General features: G+C 33.1%; 3 protein-coding genes across 8 annotated transcripts in view; 1 reads left to right on the top strand and 2 right to left on the bottom strand.

Annotated features, from left to right (window-relative positions):
• Window positions 1-26,839, bottom strand: part of LOC126770698 (uncharacterized) — a 234,614-nt gene that overhangs the window by 150,679 nt on the left and 57,096 nt on the right. The window contains exon 2 of the mRNA XM_050490200.1: window positions 5,375-5,747. Within this exon, the coding sequence (XP_050346157.1) occupies window positions 5,375-5,493 (119 nt within the window). The 5' untranslated portion in view covers window positions 5,494-5,747. The remainder of the gene's footprint in view (window positions 1-5,374; window positions 5,748-26,839) is intronic.
• The window catches only part of LOC126770703 (uncharacterized), a 55,525-nt gene that overhangs the window by 511 nt on the left and 28,175 nt on the right, over window positions 1-26,839 (bottom strand). The window contains exons 1-6 of one of the 4 annotated variants that reach the window (XM_050490212.1): window positions 2,560-2,644; window positions 2,256-2,359; window positions 1,457-1,544; window positions 735-881; window positions 443-626; window positions 252-368 (exon numbers count right to left, since the gene is read on the bottom strand). In XM_050490212.1, coding sequence (XP_050346169.1) covers window positions 252-368; window positions 443-626; window positions 735-881; window positions 1,457-1,489 — 481 coding nt within the window. In that variant the 5' untranslated portion in view covers window positions 1,490-1,544; window positions 2,256-2,359; window positions 2,560-2,644. Of the gene's footprint in view, window positions 1-251; window positions 369-442; window positions 627-734; window positions 882-1,456; window positions 1,545-2,255; window positions 2,504-2,559; window positions 2,645-26,839 lie in introns of those variants that run through there. The other 3 variants (XM_050490214.1, XM_050490213.1, XM_050490215.1) reach the window with 3 other exon arrangements.
• On the top strand, window positions 2,642-3,967 carry LOC126770702 (uncharacterized). 3 transcript variants are annotated; one of them, XM_050490210.1, is made up of 3 exons: window positions 2,642-2,896; window positions 3,019-3,175; window positions 3,314-3,967. In XM_050490210.1, the coding sequence occupies exons 2-3, from the start codon at window positions 3,022-3,024 to the stop codon at window positions 3,934-3,936; spliced, it is 777 nt and encodes a 258-aa protein (XP_050346167.1). In that variant the 5' UTR covers window positions 2,642-2,896; window positions 3,019-3,021; the 3' UTR covers window positions 3,937-3,967. The 3 variants fall into 3 exon arrangements, with proteins under 3 accessions (XP_050346167.1, XP_050346168.1, XP_050346166.1); XM_050490211.1 differs by having other exon boundaries at window positions 2,642-2,848; XM_050490209.1 differs by having other exon boundaries at window positions 2,642-2,802.

The following is a 26,839-nucleotide window of genomic DNA, read 5'->3' on the forward strand; positions in this document are numbered from 1 at the left end:
TCGACAAGCAATGCGGGTTCGATTCGGCTCGATTTTGTGTCAAATATTTTGAATTCGAATTTTACCTTCTGATTATGTAAGTGAGACTTGTCTTATCGTCAAAATAAATGAAGCAGGTGAATTATAACCGCAGATTAACGGCTTACATCCGAGCAAGCAGCTAGCAGTTATTTATTTAGTAAATATTACTATAGTTGCTTTTAATAACAATAATTTTGATTATATTCATTGAAAATTAATATGATACGTACCTCTTAGTAAATTATTTAACCCTGGTATATAGATGGTGCCGTCGCTAACACCTAGTCTGAGCTGGGTTTTTCCTACATTAGAAATGCCCGTAGCGTTTAAATTTAATGTACTATTACCTAAAATATAAAAGATTTATAATTGCTAACATTATTATTTCACTGTGTATTTTTGTCATGTGACGCGTCTTTACCCGATTCTCCAAATTTCAACCGTATATCAGTCTCACCGACTGCTATTATTCCATTTGCTTTTATGTTAAGATCTATATCATTCGGTTGCAATTCACATTTTGTTTCTACAGCTTCATTACGGTTTTCAACTTGATCAGTCTTTTTCTTCTTTTTATCTCGGACTTCTTTTAACTTAGCTTCTAACTGCAAATTAATATTACCCGTGAAATATCACAGCTTTTGTGTTTATATAAAATTTAATCATTTTATCAATCATCAAATATGTAATTTTCTATTCGTCTTTATCGTTACCATGTCTAGTAGAATATCCTTTTGTTCTGAAAACGCTTTGCCACCGATATCATTCCTTCTTTTTGGATCTAAAATTGATACTGTTGGTGTTGAAGATGAGTTTATTAAATTCAATACGTTCCCTTCCGCTAAATAATGAGATAATATCTAGAAAGAAAATGATAATATTGTGATACTGAAATCGTTTGGCTCGATATATTTACATAGCCTTACTTTTTAAATATATTAAAATGATGTCACTCTGCGTGTCACAATAATTCAAATAAGAATAGTTGGGCAATAAAATCGGCTTTATTCAAGATCGGCTGCTGAAGAGTGTTCAAATAAATCCAGTCACTTGACATCATTTGTATTCCCAGCGTTGTTAAGGCGTTTAGCAAATTTAGTCAGATTTACATATTAAACGAATTTACAGTAGACATTGGCACTTGGAAACTTCGTAGATTTGCTTTGATTTGAACCCGTGGAGTTAAGGAAAATTAAAAGAAACAAAATTTAGAGAATTTTTAAATAAACTTCAAAATAACAAGTTTAACAATTTCATTCTAGTCGGCGGCTTAAATAAAGCTTGTTTAAGTTACTGCCTTAATATGGTAACATTCACACAGCTCAAAATGCAATATTGTTAAACGGACAAAACACTCAAAGCAAAATGATGACTATATTATGTTATATTTGAAACAGGAATTTTGAAACAAAATCAATTTGAAGTAATGACATACCAGAATAGCGAGTGGTGAATACATGAGGGCCATACGTGCGTTTTGCTGTTTCCGACCGAAGGCAATATAGGAATTTTACGAGCCGTTACTGAAATCGACGTTTATAAATAAATACAATTTAAATGAATTTTATCGTCCGTGCAACACGAGTAGCGTTGAACGCATTTAGCTGAAAATAGGGATAAACCTCGCAGGGACACTTCAGTGCACCATAAAACTGAAACGTTTAAGTACGGTCTCTCCGGAGTATTGCAGACGTCCAATAAACTTATAATAAACGATAGATTACTTTATTTAATGATTATCAAAACGAATTATTTATCACAATATTAATGATCATTTTCTGGTCACAGTAACTAGTCATATATTTGTCGTATTATTGTGAAATAAAAGTCTTTGCTTACAAAAAAATAATTTACATTCTATACGAAATAAGTCTTTAAAGTGATTTTGAAATAAAATCGATTATAAAAACTATTAATACGATACTTTGAGTACGCGTTGTTGTTTTTAATACACGAACACATTAAAAAAACGTAACAAAATCTCGATATAAAACAGCAAACGTCGTATATTATGTACTCGAAGTGGAATGCCCGGATGCGTTTGGCAGTATTTTTTTTTTATAGAATAGGAAGGCGGACGAGAATATGGGCCACATTGTGGTAAGTGGTCACCAACGCCCTTAGACATTGGCATTGTAAGAAATGTCAACCATATCTTACATAGCCAATGCGCCACCAACCTTTTAACTAAGATTTTATGTCCCTTGTGCCTGTAATTACACTGGCTCACTCACCCTTCAAACCGGAACACAACAATATCAAGTATTGCTGTTTTGCGGTAGAATATCTGACGAGTGGGTGGTAACTACCCAGAAGAGCTTGCACAAAGCCCTACCACCTGTAAACAGTAACTTGTTACATCGCATTTGTATTCAAAAATATAACATTAAAGTGTCAACATAATATCCAGTTACAATTATAACTAAAGCGTTTATTATAATATATTTATATTTATAATTATGAAACTTAAAATGCCGTAAGATATATATGTTATGTAATAATTATAATTTTAACAATATAAAGTGATTGTTTATTTACGAGTAAGCCTGCATTCTTTTCTGACGTAAATTTAAATGGACTCGTAGGCAATTTAGTGTTACGCAAGGTAGACCATAAAACACGCGTCCAATAAACAATGAAATCGATGTTGCGAAATGTTCTGAATTAGATTCGAACGGAATTTGAATCGCATTTTTAGCCTTATTGCTCGCGTCGGGCGAATTCAGCAGAACTTACTTTAACTTCTGAAACCCAGTATTAAAAGTTTTTGGTTAAACAAAGGTTTCTCAAAAGGACTTTTATTCATCTTGATTTAAATAGCTCTCAAGTTTCGTAAAACAGTGAATTTCATTAAGAGATTTGCTAAAATTAATTTGTGAGCCTTTGGTATCGTTTGTAAAATTAGGCCTAATTGTCTATATCTAATCTAGAATTAACTTCAATAATCAACTGCTGCCTTATCTTTAGGATTGCTTCACTAATGGTTTTTGTTTTTAGATTATGCTGCGTCTAATAGCTTCGCTGCTAACATGCTTAGCTGCAGTTGGGGCCAGAGACGTGGGTAAGGCTTTTAGGACTATGCCTATTGTCACCAACTCTCTGGTTAATTTGGGCAAAATGGATATTGCTTTTTACTTCAATGCCCGTCCGCAAGGTAATTCTGTTCATTTTTTTTGGATTTAGCTCATAATCATAATAATCTTAGATAATTTATATTTTATACTAAACAGGCCTATAAAATTTATATTATTTATTCAATTAATTTCATAATTGAAAATATCACATTTTTTAGATTTAGCTCGATCTGAGCTCGCAAGTCACAGATCCAGTTCAATGTTTGGCTCAAGAGTTGAATCCTTGATGACAGAGCCTTGCCCATGTTCAAGCTTAAAATACATAAGAGACTCTTCACAAAACAACCCATCTGACCTCTTGAGAAAAATTCTTTCTGGAAATGACCTATTTTCTTTTAAAGAGCCAGCCTCCTCGACTCTTTGTTGTGATTCACATGAAAATGTACAAGAAGACGTACTTTTAGAATTCGGTCCAAAACAAAGTCAAATTTTGGCGAATCAACAAGATTCCTTCCCATTACTGCCGTTTTTGCTTAATAGCGTTCAAAGTAAACCAAATTCACATTCTATGACACCGAAAGCAAAGTCTGTAGAAATTATTATATTCCCAAAGAAAAGAGGATTGTCTATAGACATTGACAAATTTACGAGCAAAAATAAGGATGTCATAAAACTAGTTGGTAATAAAGAAATCAGAAATGATATTAAGTCCAACCAATTCGTTCCACCTTTCATAACTTCTGTCAAGAAAGATTTAGCCCATCAAGCAAAAACTGAAAATGTTACGAAAAAAGGAGATGAAACGAAATTAACTGTTGATAATAAATCAAATGTAGTGTGATGTTGCAATAAAGTTTAAACATGTAACTCCCGCTATACAAATTTTTATTTTCTATAATGAGAGTTAGTAACTAAAACGTAAACAAAGTGCAAACTTCGGAGAACAAACCATGGTTCCAATATCAATACTATTAACAAAAAGAAAACATTTTCTTTGATATAATGACCATATGTCAAAATAGCATTTTATAATATAAATTTTTTCTCTAATCACCACAAACAAAGAAAAGATCGAAATGCGTAACATAACGTAATACACCCACGGAGTTTTGTACCAAGACGAGTCAATTTGGTACAACAATGAGTATTAGGTAAAATTGGAACGTGAGATGAATAACAAGGTCCTCATTTACATAAAGTTATATTAGCAATGGTATTTTCTGCGCAACAAAGATTACTAAATTAAAGCCAAATGTTACTTTTAAGTTTATTAAGCGGTGTCAAGTCACCTCTTAACTTATAATCAATGCGCATCTAATCGTTTCTTACGATGATTTTGCTTTATTTTATACTAGCTTTTATCCGTGACTTTACACGCGTGAAGCATACCGCCCCTGTGGTTAGAAGCGTGATGTTTCAATTAGACATTCTCAATAAATGGACTTTCTAACGTAAACATATATTTTCTAATCGAAATGTTAGGTATTTAAGGTTAGTGCATTCTTTTTTATGTAAAAAAAGTTGACGCAGCTGGCAATTCTTAAAAATCGGAACAAAGTATTGCTGTTTGGCGGTAAAATATGTGATGACCACAGATGGATTTGCACAAAACCTCCTCACAAAGTAATTTAAAGTATAGCATACATACAAATAGAAAAAAAAACTTTGCGTTATATTATATTAATATAGATTGTTTTCTTCCATAAATAAAGATTTACACGCCGTAATAAAATATATCATTAAAAAAGAACATGAATGTCATTAAAATTTCGTTTCAAATATTAACTAACACGTCCACAGACGGTATAATTCTCACTTCGGATCAACTCAATTCATCGTATCAAAATTACTTTCATTAAAACTAATCGGACACATTGCATCGTCGGCACTGCTTTGAACAGGGAACCGAGGAATACAAGTCGAAATCGAAACTTCAATAAATGTAATAAAAATGTATACGTAAAAAACTACGTCGTATAAACTAATTACTAAGGAACGTAAAACTTTGTACAGACGTCATTTTAACCCATTTCTTTTATGAAAGGAACTTAATTACGTTGTTTTACATAAGGATGAAATTCGTTTATTTCGTTTGCTACTTTTATTTAACACTTCAGTTTGTCATTTTAATTTAGACAATATTATTTTATTTATAAAATTGGCGATTTGTGTGTCTGCCTTTTGACAGGCAAATCACTTACTGGTTAATGGCCATATGTATGCAAGCAACAACTGTCCATCTAGTGCTTATAAAAAAGATAAAAAATTAAATAACTTACTGTTTTTCCTTTCTCTGCTGCCGTTTCTTTTTGAACGCTCTCCTGACCCGTAGGAGAAGAAACGCGGCCCGGTCTATTGTTAACACGGACGGCCGCTTGGCGGCGCTAGGCTCGTCCATCCCCTCCTCTTCGTCTGCAGCTTCATCGCACAACTTCAGGCCAAGCCATCGCTGTTTTGTTGCAGTCCTCGTGGTGCTTCTGAGTGAAACACACGCAAGCCGAGCAAGCACCCGCGTTAAACGTTAAACTTTTATATTTATAGTCTACTAGCTTGTACAATCACAGAATAATAACAAAAAATATCACTTATAAGCTATCACTCATTCACAAAACCACTTTGTTAAAATACTTTTCATAACACATATACCGCTACCTGCAACAAAAAGAAAGGAATTTAAATTTTATGCAGTTATACAAAATAAATTGATAATTAAAGTTGTATATAATATGTAGGTACTGAAGACTAGGTAGCCTTTATTTATTTTTTAAGACTTCAGAATATTTGAAAAAATACGCTTCTATTTTATATATTCCCCATATTCCAAGTTTCCAGTTTTCAGTAACTACTTCGATAGTTTTATTTCAGTTAGAGAAAAATGCTTCATATTTTTTTCCTAACGAAGCTCCTACGATAACTGTATGGTAACCCTGTTATTGCACCTTCATTAAAAATACAAAATAACTTCGAGATTCGCTTTTATCGAATTGAAAGGCGATTTAAAACATACTAAGAGTAATTTGTATTCTTACTTATTTGTTACATTTTTCACATATTTTGTACTTATTTGTGAAATAATTTTTGAAAGTAGTTAATTAAGATTTTCCGGCGTGGCAACACGATTATTGTTGTATGAACCGTCATGAAATGACACTTTACTACATAAAACCATTTTAACTCGTTTGTTTGTAGCTTTGTTGCCTATACATTTTTCCTTGATGTATAATAAATACTAGGATCGGGAATAACTATGTTTAATAATGCTTTTCTTGGAATGTATTTTATTCTACAATAACGAGAACGGTGGTGGTTTAGATTGAGTTATATTTGTGAAGGTTCGGACAAAACTGTAATTCGGTTAGGTATAAAGGTAGGTTTCTGGGAACAAAGTATAGTATATTTGTATTTTCTGGTATATGTAATCTGGTATATTCTCCACAGAGTATGTTATTTTTGTTCCAATTTTTTTTATTGATCGTTTGTTTTTTTTAAACTGAAACTTCGTAGTATTCGACATGAGTGACATTTCCAGGTTACCCTATAGATACGACGTTTCGGAGCTAAACGTTTCTAGCGGTTGATCTGAATAAAGATATTCTATTCGAACAATTCCAGTTCTTTCGTTCAGTGTAATATAAAAAAGTGATATGCGACATTGATTACAATAATAATAATAATATTTAAAGGATCAAGAAACAGTAACATCTTAGGTTGGTTTTTACAAGAAACGAGATGCGCTCGTACAGAATATCACTGTACTGTTAGAAAGGCACTTGTATTGTTGTTACACGTGACCTCTTTGAAATTTAAATTATTTAATGCAAATTGTACCTTGGAAAATAATTTATCACCAAGGTTATTCGACTCGGTACTTTCGTTAGAACAACGGCGGCGGCTTAAGGCCCTCGGCGATACTAATAAGCGGCCTCCTCTCGGAATATAACCTTAGTTTGAAGACACCTTCCACTTATCATCCTTACGCAATGTTCTTTTATGTTTGTCGAGTTTTAAATTGTTTCAATGCATAAACATTTTTTTACCCATAATTTGCATTATTTATCATCTCACTAATACAAAAGTGTCGCATAAGAAAGCATGGTACGTTTTTGGTTTCAACGTTTTTGTTCTGGAAATTTCGACCTTCAGAACCAACCCCGTGAACGGCCAGAGACCAAAGTGGAAAATGAAGAATTAAAGGCTATTGTGGAAGCGGATCCATCACAGAGCACTCACACATTTCACACATTCAGATATAGCTGCAGGCTTCGGGTAAGTGATAAAACTGTATTAATCCAATTGAAGCCAATGGGGAAAGTAAAAAAACTTGAACGATGGGTACCTCAAGAATTGAGTGAATCGAACTTTCAAACACGCGTCGACTGCTGTATTACTTTGCTCAACCGATACAATAATGAAGGAATTTTAAATCGAATCATTACTTGTGGATCAGTGGAAATCCAAAAGTGGATCATCATCATCATCATCATATCAGCCGAAAGACGTCCACTGCTGGACAAAGGCCACCCCCAAGGATTTCCACGCTGGCCGGTCTTGCGTTGCCCGCATCCAAAATTAATTAAATATAATTTACAAAAAAAAAATTACTCTATATTCCTCCCGTACAAAACGCCAATTTCATATGTAAGGACCTAATATACAATGATAAAAAAGGGTTTAATAAAAAGTTCATATTCTTTGATTTTCTTAAAGCGAATATAATTTCTATTGCATATAACTGATAATTTATTTAATAAAGAAGAACTACTACTCTTTCTGAGTATCTTAAGAAAGAGTATCAATCAATAAAGCTTATAACCGGTTCTTATCGGTAGAATCAACATTCAAGAACGGTGATATCTTTACATTTAAATTAATCAGAAAACAGCCTCCTTGAATAAATAATATTCTGGTTTTGATAAACTACTAAAAAAAACTTCTAAGCTAGCATACATAAGACTTATACCAGAAGAAGCAGCGCATTATGGAGAAGGTACTAGTAACTATATAAAATTATTATATAAGTAGCGGCGCCTTGCAGTTTCACCCGCTTTAAAGTTAGACCAATGACGCGATAAGCGTGAGCTTAATGTTATATATATAATAACAAAAGATACTGCTAGTTTTAAAATAGACAGTATTCAGTAACGGTCGTAAATAGTCCAATACGTCCAGCGGCACTTAATTTTCCTTAATGGTCAGTTTTATTCGAGTATGAAGTCGTAAAATTTACAACTACTGTTTTTATTAACGCTAAAAGATGAGATTTGATTATAATAAATAATTTGGCTTCACCGGTTTAGAAGTACGTGTGAGTCAAATCTTGCTACTGAATTTTTAGTCAGTTCCGTTTACCCGATTGAGCTGAATTCCGCATATACTTTGGGTGATCGTTATAATAATAACTAGTACAAAATGAAGTGCGTAGAAGTAAATTATGTACAATGTTATACCATTATTACTATTCATGTACCGACCATTCGAAATATAAAGCTCATAAAGTAAAAAACTATAATTCCACCCGCCACATATGTTATATCTGCTTCGCTGTATTTGTTTTAATACAAAATTGAATAAAAGCTTTTTTGTAAACATTTATAGTTACTTATATTAAGTTATATTTGTCATGTGTAATAACTGGTGTGTAATACTGGTGGTAGGGCTTTGTGCAAGCTCGTCTGGGTAGGTACCACCCACTCATCAGATATTCTACCGCAAAACAGCAATACTTGATATTGTTGATATTGATATTGTTGTGTTCCGGTTTGAAGGGTGAGTGAGCCAGTGTAATTACAGGCACAAGGGACATAAAATCTTAGTTCCCAAGGTTGGTGGCGCATTGGATATGTAAGCGATGGTTGACATTTCTTACAATGCCAATGTCTAAGAGCGTTGGTGACCACTTACCATCAGGTGGCCCATATGCTCGTCCGCCTTCCTATTCTATAAAAAAAAAAAATCTAATAATATTAATAACATTCGTTTTTTTCCAGTTACGATACTATTTTAGTTCCACTAACGTTATTATTTTAATTTATTTTCCGCCCAGACAATCAGGATTATGTTTTCACGAGAAAATGCTGCATTCATAATGCAATTGTGAGATGTAATCATTCTTAAAAGATTGTCTCGAGCTTAAATAACGTGAACCGTTATTTTTTTTTTTGGAAAATAAAACCAGTTTAAGTATTACCACAAACTAATATTATTTAATCAAGCAATCAACGTTCAATAGATTTCATATTATGATGCGAGTGATATGAAATTGGACCGGTCCCGTGGAATTGTCATATAAAGCGAATAATTTCAAGTGAGTTCGGGTCTGCCTACGGTGAAGTCAAAAATACAGATATAACTTAGATTTTAACGGGAAAATCACATTTCAGAGAATGAACAATATGTTTCTGATAATTGGATTTATTTAAATGAATATGTATTTATAATATTATGTAAAATTATAATATAGGGCATTTATAGGAAAAAAAATTAATCCATTATGACATATAACTTACTTGTCAAGTTAGTTTTTGTAAATATCATTGATGAATGTGTGTAATCAAAGTATACATTCTCCTCGACGGTCGCCTCGCTAAGTAAATAAAATAATTAATTCATACGCGTGTTTTCGAATATGAACAGCCTATGAATGTTTTAACCTAGTTCTCGTGATAAGTTGAAATAATTTACCTACATCCTCTTGATTACACTATAGAGTCGAAGTGACTTTCTGGATAGATCACATCGAAGGTCTGAAAAGGTAGCGAGTTCAAATTTGGATAGACTACTGACTTTACACGGGCTTAAAAGTTATATCATATGAGTATTATTTGATATAAAGGTCGAGGTGCCTATGTCAAAATTTTTGAAATTGACAAGAATTATACATAGAAAAAAATATTGGTAAGGGTTAAGTTATTTAAATATGAGTACACTTTTGTTACAGAAGTTTTTTTTTTAAACTATGACTATTAATAAGCAAGTACAGTAATTAACAGTACAGTAACAGTCTGTTAATATCCCACTGCTGGGCTAAGGCCTCCTCTCCCTTTTTGAGGAGAAGGTTTGGAGCTTATTCTACCACGCTGCTCCAATGCGGGTTGGTAGAATACACATGTGGCATAATTTCAATGAAATTAGACACATGAAGGTTTCCTCACGATGTTTTTCTTCACCGTCAAGTACGAGATGAATTATAAACACAAATTAAGCACATGAAAATTCAGTGGTTTAATAAGCAAGTATTTAATAAAGAAGTCGTACTTGTCCTTATTTAAAAGTGAGACATTCGATGCAGATTAGTAATTAATATTGCAGTCACAGGTTGACTATTAAACCTCGCCGAAACGTCGGACAAAAGAAAAAAACATCGTCGCGGAACAACTCGAATAATATTATGTAGAAATGTAGTTCGCACGAGTTTAATGTGTAAATATCCACAGCTATCAAATACGACTTTGTAAGCTAGCTGGGAGCTTCGTGACGCTTGTTCACGGGGTACTCACCCCGTGAACAAGCGTCACGGTTGCTCCGCGTGGAATAAATACGTCGTGTCAGTTTAATCGCTACACTTGGGGAGAGTTTGGTTAATTAGCGTTCAGCGAGTTGAGGTGCAGGTTCAACTTTTGTTACCGACTTTTTTGCATGCTTTTATATTTAATTATAAGATTTTCTTAATCTTGTCTATTTAATTGCTCAGGAACTGTTTAACTTAACTGTAGAATGCACATGCATTCTAAGTCCTTCACTTTTATAATCAGCTGAGACGGCAATCAGTCGCGACTTGCGCCTGATCAACGGTTTTTCGTACTTTTCGAGGCACGACATCTTAAACTGCTATTAAAAATTTGCCGGAAAACCCCAATATATTTTTTTTAGCATGACCCGATGTTTCAATTCAGGATCTGGGGCTCTGTAGTCTTACAAGCAAAACACTAGCCCAAAGAGGCAGCCATGCTCTATGTTGCCGTAAGTTTGTAATTACACCAACATTAAATTAGAACCCGCTGACAGTACGCTAAGAACATCAGCGGTCGTTGTATAATTGAAATCGTATATTTAAAAGCCCATCTAACAATAACTGGCGATGGGAAACGAACCAATAAATATAATCTCTTTCATGAATGTCAAGCAGCCAGCCATTACAGTTAAATCTGATTTAACCGCGCTGACCCGAAATTAATAGTACAAGGCAAACAAGCGATATAGTAGAAATCAGGTTGGCATTGTCCGCAGTACTATTGTACAATTAGTCTAACTAATGCAGCAGACAGACATATCTGATATAATAAGTCATCTACATATATGTTTGTAAACCAATATCCCGGCTGACCGACCATCAATGTAAAACTCAAGCCACAGCTGCAACTTGAATTTCGAAGGAGGCTCATAATGGCATCCAAACGACTCTTTCAATGTTTTATTTTTTAACAAAAATAACACATGTAAGATATTACACAGACGTGTCACGCTGGTAAAAAAAATATCAGAATATTTTCTTAAATACATCGTCGCTGGCGACTGCGATAGGTGTTTAATAATACTTGTTGTAACAAGACACAAAGGTATACCCGGAGATCAGCGCTTCAGTCAAGTAATAATCACAACGATCGGACGGTTACGTCACGTTTCATCTCTAATTAAACTTTGTAATCCATCTAAAAGTTAGCTGGTCACGTCGAAATTAAACTTCTTGTCTCCTGGGTATTATTGCCTAAATACAGGTTAAATATAATCTAAATTATTCTGAATATAATTATCCAAATTGCATTTTATGTCTCCTATAAATGATCTTTTATGGATCTTTAACTTTATGTAATACTAACTTATGTTATTTTTTTATACAATAAATAAATTATCCCATACGACTTGCACGTCACGTCACGCAGTATACAGCCGACTACACACTCGCGCATGAATCGCGGCCGCGAACTTTAGCCGAGATTCAGGCGTCGTCTCTGCGTCAAAAATAAAACAACAAACATTATCAACTCTCGCAACGTTCACTGTTTCTATCTCAGTGAAACAGTTTTCTAACCCAGTGTGAAACCTTTGTCGCGGGACAAAAACCGACACCGACCGGGGAACACTGCGAAGCGCGAATGCGGAGCCACGAAATCCTCTACAGTTGCGTTTCACGGCTTTCACGGGCATACGCGCCGCGACTGTAGAGCCAGCATAAAACCTAAAACGGAAGACAAATATACAAAAATGTCATATCTAAGGAGTTTAAATTAAAAGTCAAGGTTGCACTGTCAGTAAAAAATGGATTAATTTCAATTTAATACGTAAAATAAATACATACTACATAACAGTGAAAGATATAAGGCGTAGACTGAAAAGCAGCCTAGCTGAGACTACGACCTTTTCACCAAATTATGATAACAATAACTCTTTTTTTTATGGTTATGTACCTTAATTTTTTTGTCTTTGTTTCTTTTTGGTGAATAAAGTTATTTATTATTATCATATAAATGCTAATATGATATGAATTAAATTAATAAATATAAAAACACAGTACAATGCCACACGACAATCTTTTAGACGGTGTGTTTTTGCTTTAAATTTTTAGTGTGTATTTTGTTCTTTTTATTTTAATTTTGTATTTTGTAAAAAAATATATAAAAACTGGAACGTTTGATAATATGAATAACAATTACCATTAATTTAGTACCTTGTAAAAATATCATATAATATTCGAAAAATAAATGTTATTTTAAAAATAGTTTCAAACGTAATATTTACTATACTCCTTATTTATATCCTCCTTTTTTCACCAAGAGTACCCTAAATATGATCTTCCCGAACCATAAGCCTTAACACTTGGATGTCACTTAATAAATAAAATAATTATAACTTATTAACCTACGTATTCAATTAGAGCGCCGAAATGGCCCAGTGGCTAGAACAAGTGAATGAAGATTTAAGCCCAGAAAAGCTTTGTGCCGCATTTATGCTTATAATTCATCTTCTACATTGGAGCAGTGTGGTGGAATAATCTTCGAATCTGCCTCTCAAAAAAAGGCTTTTGCCCAAGTAGTAAGTAAGTAGTAAGCGATTTTACAAGAAAACCCATAAACATGAACTTCCAACAGCAGTTATTTTACAACCTTTCTGCACTTATCATGTTCGGTATGTTCTGCGGGCTGTCAACATTATCAGCTCTGGCACGCCGCCAGGACGTACATCACCAGATAATCTCCATAGACGTGAACGGCGCTGAATAGTTTAAAATTCATTATTGCCTGCTTATCGCACCGTGTAAGATTTAACTTGAAACTATTGGATACTCGAAGTTACTTTATGTGCTTGATAATTTTCATACATTTCTGTTAAGAGTTTGAAACATTGGATGAATCATCCAGGATTTATATAACTTTTCTTTTGTGAAATTAGTGATTTCTGCGCCAAGTTTTCCTCTGGTTTATTTTAGGTAGACGAGCAAATAGGCTACCTGTCAAGTTAACCCACAGACGTCGTCGATGGTCGGAATCACCCAAAATGTTAGTACAAATAAAGTTAGATTTAAAAAAATCTACGTCCAGTATTACTTTTTTTATTTATGTTACATCTTATATAATATCTGAAGACACCGCATGTCGATTTTACGCGGAGTAAGATTAAAGTTAGCAACAATATGAGTAAGCCTGCACAAATCCCTACTTTCAGTCAAGAATATATTCACATAACACCACCCCTTCCTCAGCATCAATCGATCCCGATCATTACGAAGATGTTCCATTATTAATAAATACACAAACACCGAACACATTCTTTTACCTTTAAAATTGATAATTTACAAAATGTTATAAATGCGTTGTACTTATTATAGGCAACTCGATTCAGTAGTTTTTTCATAAAAATCTGTTACAAAGTAAATGCATTACAGTATACAGGTTAATCATTAGTTAAACTGAAAATTTTCAATATACAAACATTTCACTCTCTGTCTATCTATTGATTTTAATAAATACATACCGTACCGTAACCGTAACAGCCTGTGAATGTCCCACTGCCGGGCTAAAGGCCTCCTTTCCACTTTTTGAGGAGAAGGTTTGGAGCTTATTCCACCACGCTGCTCCAATGCGGGTTGGTAGAATTCACATGTGGCAGAACTTCAGTGAAATTAGACAAATGCAGGTTTCCTCACGATGTTTTCCTTCACCGTAAAGCACGAGATGAATTATAATCACAAATTAAGCACATGAAAATTCAGTGGTGCTTGCCCGGGTTTGAACCCACGATCATCGTTTAAGATTCACGCGTTCTTACCACAGGGCCATCTCGGCTTTTTTAAATATAATATTTATTAATAATAATATAAATACATAGTTTATACATAAATACATACATAATTCATATATTGTGCTTCAAACGACAGGATGTCATCAAGTCTAAGTGGGTTATCACCAGTGAAAACGCTAAACTTATGGTAGCCTTTAGCTCATAATTAGCAATTTAAATAAATATTTGTTGATAATTGTGTGCAACATTCATTAAAGCGTATTTAAGGTACCCGAATATATTCCTTACTCAGCTGAGTGGCACAATTCACGGGGGTTTTCCAGCCACATGGCGTGGATCTTATCAGAGGCGACGTGATACATACGAGAGATACAGGATTTAAAAGATTTAACAACTTAACTTTTGAAATTTTAACTGAAATATACACTTCATTATTATTAACAGACTTATGACATTGACTTGGTACTAATTAGTTCTTTTCTTTTATTTTTCTTGAAGAGTTCGGTATGGCAATTAAACCAAGGTAAAGCACAGACAAATTCCAAACTAAGAATTTCTTGAAAAATCCAAAAATATTTTTACTGGGACGCCCCGATATTTAAGGCCATTTAAATAACCTCGAGATTACAAGTTAACCACCAAATAACGCAGCAGTATAATGAAGTGAAAAGCGTACGAGACAACCTGCCGGTCGGTCGGAATAAATTTACATTGCTAAGTGTCCCCTGATATCAAGCGAAGAACTTCGTTTTTAAAAATTCTAAACTTAACAAAAAATTTGCTTTAAGCAAAAACAAATACTTACATTTAAGTATAACCTCAACTACAAAAGAGTGAGTGCACGGATCCTTGTTTAAATATTTCTCTGTAAAGTCTTAAAAGGCTTGAGTTCTCTAGTTGTTAACGTTTTCGAGATCTCTTAAGAAACAGTAAAAAAGCTGCTGTGATATATGCTTTAAGATTTCAAGCAACATTTATATTACGTTACAAATGGAAATGTAAAACGAAACTTTTATTCGCAAATCAGTAATCCATTTGCAAAACAATACTCAAATTTTAATCAAAATATATATTTCAATTTGTAATTTGTTATCTTATTATGATAACTACACCTAGCACGTGACACTTGCAAATAATCGGAAGGATTTTACTGAAAGTCGATATTTTTAGGTTTGTATTCGATCTTGCAGCTTGCTTCAGTAAATAGGCGATCTTTCATCCCTAGAAATAAAAGATTATCTGAACTCTGCTATTCAAAATGCAATTCAACTCCATGAGAATGAGGACTGGCACAGCTGCTAGAGCAGCTTATGAGCAAAGCAAAAGCATTATCCTTTTTAGTTGTCCGGGAGTCGGAGGAATTACGTCCACGTTTTCTCCATGTATATTATTTGCAGAATACGTTCTACAATATATCGCAGCTATTCTGCGAAGTGTTTCGTTATATCATCCCGACATTGACCTCTGAAATATCATTTCATTTCTAGTATACGTTCGTCTCAGAAAATTGCCCGTCGAGATAAAGAGCTTGAAGGAAATGGCTATCCCTTATCCGAAAGTTATTATTTTACGTTGACATTGCAACGGGGGTTGTCTACGATTATCTGATGATGTCATTCATTTGAACGATACTTATTAAGAGTTGGTTTTATTTATAAATTGAGCTTAACTGTAACTTTCAAATGATCCGTGTTTTCGACGGTTCAAATTATCTTATATTGCTATTTATAAAATTACTAAATTGTGTAATATATCATGATTAATAATAAGTAATGATAATAATGAAATCGTCATCTTTAAGTGGCATTGAACCGCATACAGATAAATTACCTTTATTTACATTATCGAAAATTATTTTTCAATTTCTTTAATTTGTACATATTTAAAGCTTTAATGTACATTTTAATAATATATATATAATATACATTTTAATAATATTAAATTACATTAAATTGTTAAAAAATAACTGTACATGTTACACATTGAATCGTATTTTTTTTTCAAACATATTGTAATGTTAATATAGGCAAGGCTGTTAAAATAGTATAAAATAAAATTTATATAAAACAACCATTTTTGAATATTATCTATCAGTCTGTTTGTCTGGGGTTATTTTTAAAATGGATAAACATTACAAATATAAATAGTTTGATTATTATTATTGGAATTATTTCAAAGTACCGCTAAGTGACCGAAACCGGTCGAGTATATCAAAGTTATACTAACTTAATGTTTACGTACATATTGATTCGACTTACGATATAAGTTTAACGTGGGTGAGGTCGCGCGGTATAGCCAGACGAAAAATAAGACTAGTCGGCTTTCCTGGACAATTGTTCAAATCATAGAATCTAATTGAAATTCCGTAGTGAAAATGACAAACTTTATACCGCTCAAAGTTTTAGTATCCAGAGGGATTCAGGGCACCTGTGTCCGCTTTTACCAAACGCTTCGAGTTGATTTGACTTAATCCTTAAAAGGTAATAAATTTAGTGGTTACCTTAAGATAATTTTGTCTTGGACCTTTTCTACGAGATCTACTTTCAAATGACATAAATTACTCGTATGTAACTGAATATAGATATGATAATGAAACAAGAAATAATGTTACATATACTAATAATGTATTAAATAATGTTATAAATACGTAGACCTTCAAAACAAAATATATAAAAAGTCATTAATTTTTTTTCTAATTAAAAATCCTTTATTCAAAAAAACTACCACCTGCTAAAGATGTTAAGCAGTTTTTTTCAATATTAATTATCCTAAAGTTTTGGGATGAGCTGTGATCTGAGCCCGGGTTCAAACCCACGCACCACTGAATGTCCTCGCGTTCGGCGGTGTAGGTAAACATCATGATGAAATCCCGCATGTGACTAATTTAACCAAAATTTCATCACGTGTGGTCGAATAAGCTTAAAACCCGCAGAAGATTGAGAAGAGTGGAAATCATTGTCCAGCTGTGGGATATTAACAGATTGTAACTTCACTTTTCTGGATTAATTAACTGAAAAACTACCATTTTATACTTTCAAGAAACGGCGTGTTATTTGTTCTCATAAATGCACGCTGTCAACATTATTTTAATTTCAAGCTTTCATTTTACTCTGCGTCCGCAAATCCCGCAATCTCATATTTACTCGACGCATCCTTAATTGCAATTTTTCCATGAGACTTAAAGCTGGCGTCGGATCACGCGCTCATATAATTAAAAGCTTGCAGTATAATTTACGAGTGCACTTCATTTTAAAATAAAATATACTTTATTAAAGAAGGCTTTTACAAGCTCTTACACTTTTTTTAATAAATTAATAATTACCATTTTAATTGCTAATTTAGTATTATCATATTTATCAATTAAAAAGAGAGAGAGAGTTCTTCCTGACTGGCCCAAAAAGCCAGTCTGGGTACGCGCCTCGGGGTTGCCCTCTTTAACCTCACTATTCCTCACCGGCAAGTCATACTTGCCGTGTCATTTTAATTTTGGAACGAAGAGCCAAGTTCTCAATGCCGAAGTGGCTGTCGTCTTGTAGTTCGGTACTTATGTTATTTAAGATGTATTTAAAGAGTACAGCTACGTCATAACGGCCTTGGGTGTCGTAGGAGCCGACTATGTGGTCTCCTGTTAAAGTTAATCATATTTTTTCTTAAAAATATAATGTAGTTTATATACAATATATTATTTTTAACTTTGGACTAACACCCATGAAAACAAATAAAATATTAGCAATATTGATTTATATCACCTTAAAGTTTATTTTTTATTTTATTTTTCAATAATATAAAATAATAAAAAAAAAATCTTTAATTATTTTTGTTAATTCAAAACCCTTTTTCTTTTTGTAATTTTGTAATTATGTTTCTGTTACTTGAATAAATAAATAACAAATATTATTATTAAAGTACTAGGTTTGAGTGTTTCCATCGGTAATGTTTTAAAATGAAACGTTGCACTTCTGTCACTTATACTTTACATTCTGTTATGTTTTTATACATTTTTTGACTTCATACTATACGATAGCTTATATTTATTTTTATTACAATTATTTTTCCATATACTATATAATTATAATCACAAATTATAATTATAATTATAATTATAATATAATATAATTATAATTATATATTATAAAAATAATAAAAATAATTGTATACTATATAATTATAATTCATCTCGTGCTTGACGGTGAAGGAAAACATCGTGAGGAAACCTGCATGTGTCTAATTTCACTGAAATTCTGCCACATGTGTATTCCACCAACCCGCATTGGAGCAGCGTGGTGGAATAAGCTCCAAACCTTCTCCTCAAAAAGAGGTGCGGAGGCCTTTAGCCCAGCAGTGGGACATTCACAGGCTGTTACGGTACGGATACTATATAATATTCAATATGTATATGTGTGTGTGTGTGAGTTTCTTAATATTTTGACACTGAAATAATATCTCCCTAAATGTTTGTCATCCGATAGGTTTTCCTTTGGTAGATTGTCTCGTACATAGCTCTAAAGTTTCCGTCTATAAGCGTTACATTATAGTTTTTATTATATTATAACACTGATTTTTATCTGGAATAAAGTTATGAAATAGCTTTTCAGATTCATTTTTTTCATTATCTTTCGAAGAAAATGACCGAACGACAAATTAAGTTGCTCTCGATTTGCTATTATTTAATTAGAACTACGAGTGTAATTTAGGATGACATGACATTTTAGATTTTAAAATAGTAGAACTAATGATGACTGATCATTTACTTTATAGCAATATATTATATTGAATCGTAAGCCTAATCTATTACATTACTTGAACACTGAGGCTGACTTTGTTCGCTGTATTACATTGGCCTACTCAAAAGTAAAATAAAGTGACGTAACTCAACGAATTTAAATTTTTAAAATGTTACGCCCCCATTCTTGTTCTATAGTTATCTCTTCCATCATAAACTAGTAAAGCAAATTGTCTGACACCGAACTTATCACAGATGTGTTTTTCACTATTTACATTTAAAACAATCGGATTTGTGATGCATGAATGAAAATTGCATCGATTTAATTGAAAGAAGAAAAGTAATTCAATTTTTTAATTTAATTCGATACGTAGATATATAATAAGAGTAAAAAACAAGTTATGTATTTTATTGTGCTTATAATAATAATAACTCAACTACAACAATAAACCTGAACAACTCACTACAATAGACCTGATATTACAATAGTCGACAAAGTATAAAAAACAACATTTTTAATAGATATTGCCGTACCTAATACACGCAATCTGCAAAGTACCATAAATAAAATAACTTACAAAATACATGGAACTAAAAAAAGAAATAGCACGTATGTGGCACTTGCAGAATGTTACAATTAGTACAGTACAGAACAGCCTGTTAATGTCCCACTGCTGTGCTAAGGCCTCCTCTCCCTTTTTTGAGGAGAAGGTTTGGAGCTTATTCCACCACGCTCCAATGCGGGTTGGAACATTCTGCGACATGTGTATTCCACACATGTCGCAGAATTTCAGTGAAATTGAAACATACAGGTTTTTTCACGATGTTTTCTTCACCGTAAAGCACGAGTTGTATTCTAAACACAAATTAAGCACATAAAATTCAATGGTGCTTGCCCGGGTTTGAACCCACGATCATCGGTTAAGATTGACGCGTTCTAACCCCTGGGCCATCTCGGCTTAGTTACAATAGTCCCTTTAATTCTCTCAACAACCGGCGTCATACCCAAACAAATGCATACGTCCTTAAAAGCTCTAAATTTTTCAAATTTTCTTTTTGTTAATATGCAGAAGGATGTATACTGAACACATGCCGAATTGTGTATAAATTCCTTGCAATAGAAGGTGAACGGGAATTGCTTTAAAAGCTTAAGGTTTTAACAAGTATCTGCTCACTTTGCTTCGGCCCGTGAATACGACATAAATCCCGGCTCTAAGCCGAGCTGTAAAGTATGATAAAATAATAATAATAATAATGTTCTTCTCACCAAATAGACGCCCCGCTTAATCATTCACACTGATTGCCTATTATTGGAGTGCTACAGAGAATTTATTAAAAGAAAGATCCACCAACTTTAGTCTCCCGACTAGCAATATGACCTTGAGATCTGCTGGAATATAAGCTCCATCAGACCATCGAGGTGGTTAAATCTTGTGCTACGAGCTGAAGAAAAGCATCATGTTGAAATCTGCGTATGTCGGTATAGCTTGTGTTGCTACGAGTAACAACGCTCAGTAAAGCAGAAGTCACGCTTTTACGCCAATATTCCAAATTAAGGCGGTGAAAACTGCAAAGCGCAGCTTCTTATATATTAATATTACCTTCTCCGAATCCCGCTGAATCTTTTGGTACAAATGTTATGTAAAAAAGTATATTAGTTTAGTAGTTTTTTCAGTTAGTTTTACAAAAAAGAAACTATATATGAAACGATATATTATTACTCCCTACATAACAGTATACCTAAATGAAGAAATGCTCATAACTAATTATTGTGTATAACAAGGGGGCAGCCTAATGGCTAATTATACATATAGAATTTATTTTTATCTCGAAAGATACTACACCACTTACAAGATAACGTTCGCGTTTTTCAAGATGGCAGATAGCACTCCCTCAAACTAGGATTTACGTTTCGCTGAATTAATTATCAGGATTTTCAGTTTAGCGACAGCTTATCTTTCCTAGAGTAAGCGATTTTTCCTAGACGTGCAGAATAAGAATAAAATTATTCGAAGTTTTAAATAATTCAACAGTAAAAGCCGCATATGGGATGTGCACTCACACATATTATCAGGAGCTGAAACGATTTATTCAAGTAATAAATACCCCAAGGGAACTCCCCCTTTTCGATAACCCTGCACGATTGCTTTTACTATTGAAAAGTACGTATCTCAACTGTTTGCACTTTATAAGTTGTAATTTATCACAACTGCAACCACGGACTTTAAGCTTAAGTGATATTTTTAAACACCAACTTTTATTGTTATATATTATTTATATTATCATTTCTTTTAATATATATAAACTTTAAAATTTTATACTAAAGACACACACATATAGTATATTATAATAAAACAATCAATAATTAATGATGTTTAAGAAACGAACGAATTAGAAACTATAAATAGTTAATTTCATATCAAAAGAGTTATTTTCATGCTCAAGTCACGGTCCAAGGGTATAACTCGTCGCCGATATTTTACAAAGAAAAAGTAATTGCGGGTCCAAGTCAACCCTTACGTTATCGAGGGCCACTTCGACCGGGATAGCAGGATATTGCTTCCGAATATCTTTACCAAGGAAACCACTGACTTCTTCGTCATTTCGATTTATGTGTATCGATTTGTCGAGAGAATTACGTAATAATAAATCAACTCACTAAAGCAATCGTGATCGTTCAGTGTCGAGATATATCCATATTTATATAGAAAAAACGTTTATAATAAAATGCTGCCCATTTGTCTGTTGCTAATGTCGGCATTTTTACTAAGTTAGATTTAATATAGAATCGTCATACATATAAAAGTAAAAAAAATAATTATTCCGGATACCGTACTCGTCAGGGACGTATGTATATTCTATTCACTAGGTCACATAAACACGTTATTAAAATAAATAGGTAGAACACGTAAGCGACAATTGCGAGTTTAAATTCATGCTATTCATGCTTGCAACATTGAATTTTCATGTGCTCATTTGTGTTTATAGCGCGTATCGTGCGCGGATACGCGTTATAAACCTGCATGTGTCGGGTGAGAATCTGCCAAAAGCATATTCACAAACCCCGCATTGGAGCAGCGTTTTAAAAACTTCTCGAGAGCAAAGGAGGCTTCAGCCCAGCTGTGGGACCTATGTACGCTGTTACCTCACTTGACGTGAAGTATTAATTTTTAGGCAATATTTGTACCTGTTTTTATTGAAGCAAAATATTTGATTTTCCTGCATTAATATATAGCTGACTACAAGATACTGGATGAGGCTAGTTCGTGTATCGACTAGAGAATACAAATTGCAATTCAACGGGGAAATCCTGTCATGATTTGTGCAGCGAACGTTTTAGAATTTTAGTTCGTACATTAGTGTATTATATATCAGGCGTTTAAAGGTACACAAATTTAAAATATACTATTAACGCAGATTCGTAACTTAACTCTCTTATCATTATTATCATGTCTCGGAATATAAATAGTAACGAGAAGAACCGGCCAGAAACTCAGTCGTTGCTATGTTCCACCAATGACAATTCAATGTATATAGGATATATATATGTATATAGGCATTAAAATAAAATTACACGCCGATAAAAATTATTCGCGAAATATATAAATCCTCAGGTGAGGTATGTCGTAAAGCAGTAAATTCGATAAAATAAGAATCACCAACAACGTTATCATCTGTAAAAAACATAGAAAACAGACGAATTGGTAACCTCCCTTATTTAAAGTCACCTAATAAGTATTTACATTAAAACAAGAGTTGAATAACAGAATAGAAAGGAAACTAATGAAATGAATACTTGCTTTCTCGTGCTTATTCATCCGCGAACCGCATTTTTTTAATTGAAGCTCCTTTGATCTGCATCAGTTTTTCTTTAAGAAACGCGTTTTTTCTTCTAATAATTAAGGTTAATAATGGTAAGTATATTCTAGTAATACAGCGAGAGCTTATACATATTACAGGGGAGAGGAGGCCTTCCACCATATCAAATCAAATCAAAATATTTTTTATTCAAATAGACTTGACGATTCAAGAGTACCTAACTCTTGAATCGTCAAGCGCCACCTATTCGGAATGTGGATGTTACCGATAAGAAACGGTAAGAAACTCAGCTTTCCGCTACTCCACGCGTGGCATGTTTAATTAATAATAAGTAATAAATTTTAAATATGTTAAATATATAATATATTTCATATTAACGAGGAACATCTATTTTGGCGCGCGTCGTGGATAAGAACGACTCATATCCCGTGACTGCAAACGACATGACTATATTATTACAAGAATAAGAAAATTTTATTTTTGTATTTATTCATAGATTTTCTTTTAACATAGATTCAACGCTTCACTTTTGCAGGGCGCTCCGCAACGGACACGATTTTTATATGGACGATACTATATAGATCTGGCAAAACATACTAATATCGAAGTAACGGCAAATATTTATTGTTATTTCAAGATAGGCGTTTTTAAAATTAAGTTTCTTTAATGTTTTGTCAAAAGATATACAGTTTTATCATGAAGTATTTTCTGTACTCGGAATCTCCGTTTCGGCTGAATTACAAACAATCTCGAGGGTGCACTAAACTTGACCCGAGACCCGTCGAAGCTAGGAAAAAATAAAGTATGAGATCTCAGATCGAAGAATCATAAGAAGATATCCTTGAGAATTCTCTGAAGACATACTAAGCACTGGAAATAATTGTAATAAAATTGTTTACTTCATAGAAAATAAAATAAATCAATAATAAAGTACTCTTCAGGGGGTATATTTCTTTTTTCCGATCTATCTACTACAACTTAATATTTTGATTTTTAATATTATTATTTTTTTGTTAACTCGAAATTTTGATATATTTTGCTACACCTATAATTTAGGAGACACTTGACTTGTATTACGTTATGTTTAAAGACTCAATTGTATTTATTAGTGTGCTTCTTGTTGGTGTTGATATTATAATAAATAAACTTTACTGTAACTGTGGATATTGTAGATTCTTATTTAAAAAAAAACACGGCTCTTTTAAGAAACTTCTAATAAAACTCTTATTTTTATCTTATATTCCTCCGTATTTTGTTTTAAATGTATAAAAAAAACAGGATTTTAATGCGAAAAAACTTACTTTATTCGAGCCACAAAATAATATGCATCATTTTTATACAATAAAAGTATCGTCATTTTTTTTTGTTCAAGAACAAACAATCTATCACTTCGGAGTTCAATATGAGTCGAGACTTTGACAAGGGTTTCGTCACAGCGTCTGACAAAGCTAACTAACTTTGCCATTTAAAAACGCTGATATCGTAAAACTACTGAATTTGGGACGTTCGAAAGCTGTGGTTTTGTAAAAATTGGCATTCATCAAACATTTCAGACATTAGCAGACCTTTTCGTTAGCTAACTAACTTTTCACGGTAGGATTTTGTGCACTTACCCAAGGTTTTTTCTTAGATTAAAAAAAGAGAATAGTAAAACGTCCACTTTTTACTAGCATTATTTATTATGTATAATTCAAATAAAAGAATTCTGTAATTGTTTCACCTATACACATATAATGACTTGTATTAAATAACAACATTAATGAAGATTTTTGTGTGAAAGAATATATTATTATTTAATAAAATCAAAGATTCTACAGCGACAATCCGTCATTAATTATTCTACAGCCAAACAATGACATTCTGGTTTGAGGTGAAGGAGCCATCGATGTTACAGGCACAAAGAACATTAGACAAAAAGTGTAAGAAATTACTTCATTCAGTTCCGATGTATAAGGCCGAAAGTGATCAAACTCTAAGAGGATTAGGAAGTTATATGTATATTTTTTTATTAAACAACATGACACGTAGAAATGACAAAATCTTAATTTCTTCGTTTGTAGAAATAGCATTATTTTCATTAAAATGACCCGCTCGTTTTTGCCAACATAGCTTTTGCCTCTGATCCCTGGTCCCAATTTTCATAACTATGTTTTTTAAGTTCGAGCATTCGAGCGCCGCATTTCACTCCATCTTGACCTGCTTCTCAATGTTTCGTTATAAATATTTGACGGGTATCACGACACAAACTTTCTCGAACAATATAAGCCATTATATTTTTAGTGTGCTTGTACGTACGCACGTTAGTTCATAAAGCCTTAACTTGGTTTCTATATTTAACGCATCTTCGTTATACAAAAGTTATAAATAAGCGACAAATCAGACTTAACGAACGTTAACGTTTTTTGTATGGCTCTTTCGATATCCATAAGAAGAACGAAACTTTCTTGTATTTATTATAGTAACCGGAGAAATTTATCTTATCTACCCGCTTTTAGCCTCGGCAGCCTTTCTTAAAAGAGACTAGCCAAAAGCGCGTAAACGGGGGACATATTATAGTGCTTACTCTACTCTCTAACTCTCATATTCCGATGGGACGCCAATCCGACATGACGTAAGCGAAATCATATGAAGAAACACCGGTTTCACCTGCTTTCTGAAAAACCACTATTAATGACCCAATAAGGACTTGGCCCAACCCAGGCCATAAAATTTAGTAAATCCTATAACTAGTAAATATACCAACGAAGCAGTCGTAAGTAAAACTATTATAGGCTAATGCGCTATTCAGTTACATAAATACGTGTGAGTTCTCATCAATCATGATAATAACATAATCCCCTATTGTATTGACGCGTTCGTTTAATCACTTTTCATATATTGTATTACCATTAATCGTTAACTCATATTAAAACTATCAAACGTCATCATTCTATGTTTGTTAAAAATATAAAATTATTAACATATAATAATTGTATATTACCATCATAATTGTTACATGTTAAAAGAATATATCTCCTCGGAACAAATGTGTTATAAGTATGTTTTGATTTAAAATGATTACTCTTATACTATACAGTAACAGCCTGTGAATGTTCCAATGCTGGGCTAAGGCCTCCTCTCCCTTTTTGAGGAGAAGGTTTGGAGCTTATTCCATAAGATAAGATTTTTTTGACCAAATCTTATACTATAGCTGCATATAATACTCTCTTATTAAATTCCGCTAATAAATTAATAAAGTGTCAAACGCGAAAAGGGATCGCTGACGGAAATTATTCAGCACTTTTTCATAATTAAACGCGTGAAGGCGTTCATGTTTCGGCGCTAATGAGAGAATATTATTTACGTCAAATCGGTTGAGGTCGATGAACTTTACTCTGTCTTGTGTAGTGATACCTCACCATGGCATAGTTTCTACTATGCATGTATTATAAATAAAACTATGTCAAAACTAAGTCAGTGAGTCGAATGAAATGAAGTGTATGTTTTGAAATAATATGATAATGAATCATAATATTTGTTGAAATTCAAGTGATCGAAAATATTATCTGAACATCAAGATCGAACGGAAGTTAAGAACGGATGTCGAAAATCAAGCAATGGATTAGACATGTCTAGACAGAAAGTTCACCGAAGCATATCTAAGGAACCCGGATCGTTCAATAGCGATGTGGATAAGATAGTTGCCTGGCCTAGTGGATTGAAAATGCGGATCTACACCAAAACGGTGGCCCAGCTATGGGTTCAGTTAATATAATTTTCAATCCATTTGGTATTAAAGAACGCCTGCGGTTGTATCAGAAAATATTATAAAAAAGTAACATAATATTATGAACATAAATTGAAAATAATGGTTTTCAAATTTAGCATTTTTATAAACAACCCGATTTCTTTGCATTTGAATATCATTACCAAAGACGTAGCAAATATAATTAGCGAGAGGTCTCCCCCTTAGGTAAGGATTATCTCG

This window comes from Nymphalis io, chromosome 9 (genome assembly GCF_905147045.1).
Source record: "Nymphalis io chromosome 9, ilAglIoxx1.1, whole genome shotgun sequence".
NCBI classification, from domain to species: domain Eukaryota; kingdom Metazoa; phylum Arthropoda; class Insecta; order Lepidoptera; family Nymphalidae; genus Nymphalis; species Nymphalis io.

What these genes read in the sequence shown, in the direction of transcription:
- LOC126770702 (XM_050490210.1), top strand. Translation starts at nt 3,022, where the DNA reads ATGCTGCGTCTAATAGCTTCGCTGCTAACATGCTTAGCTGCAGTTGGG. An exon ending in CTTCAATGCCCGTCCGCAAG is followed by an intron (nt 3,176 to 3,313) that starts GTAATTCTGTTC and finishes CACATTTTTTAG; the next exon opens with ATTTAGCTCGATCTGAGCTC.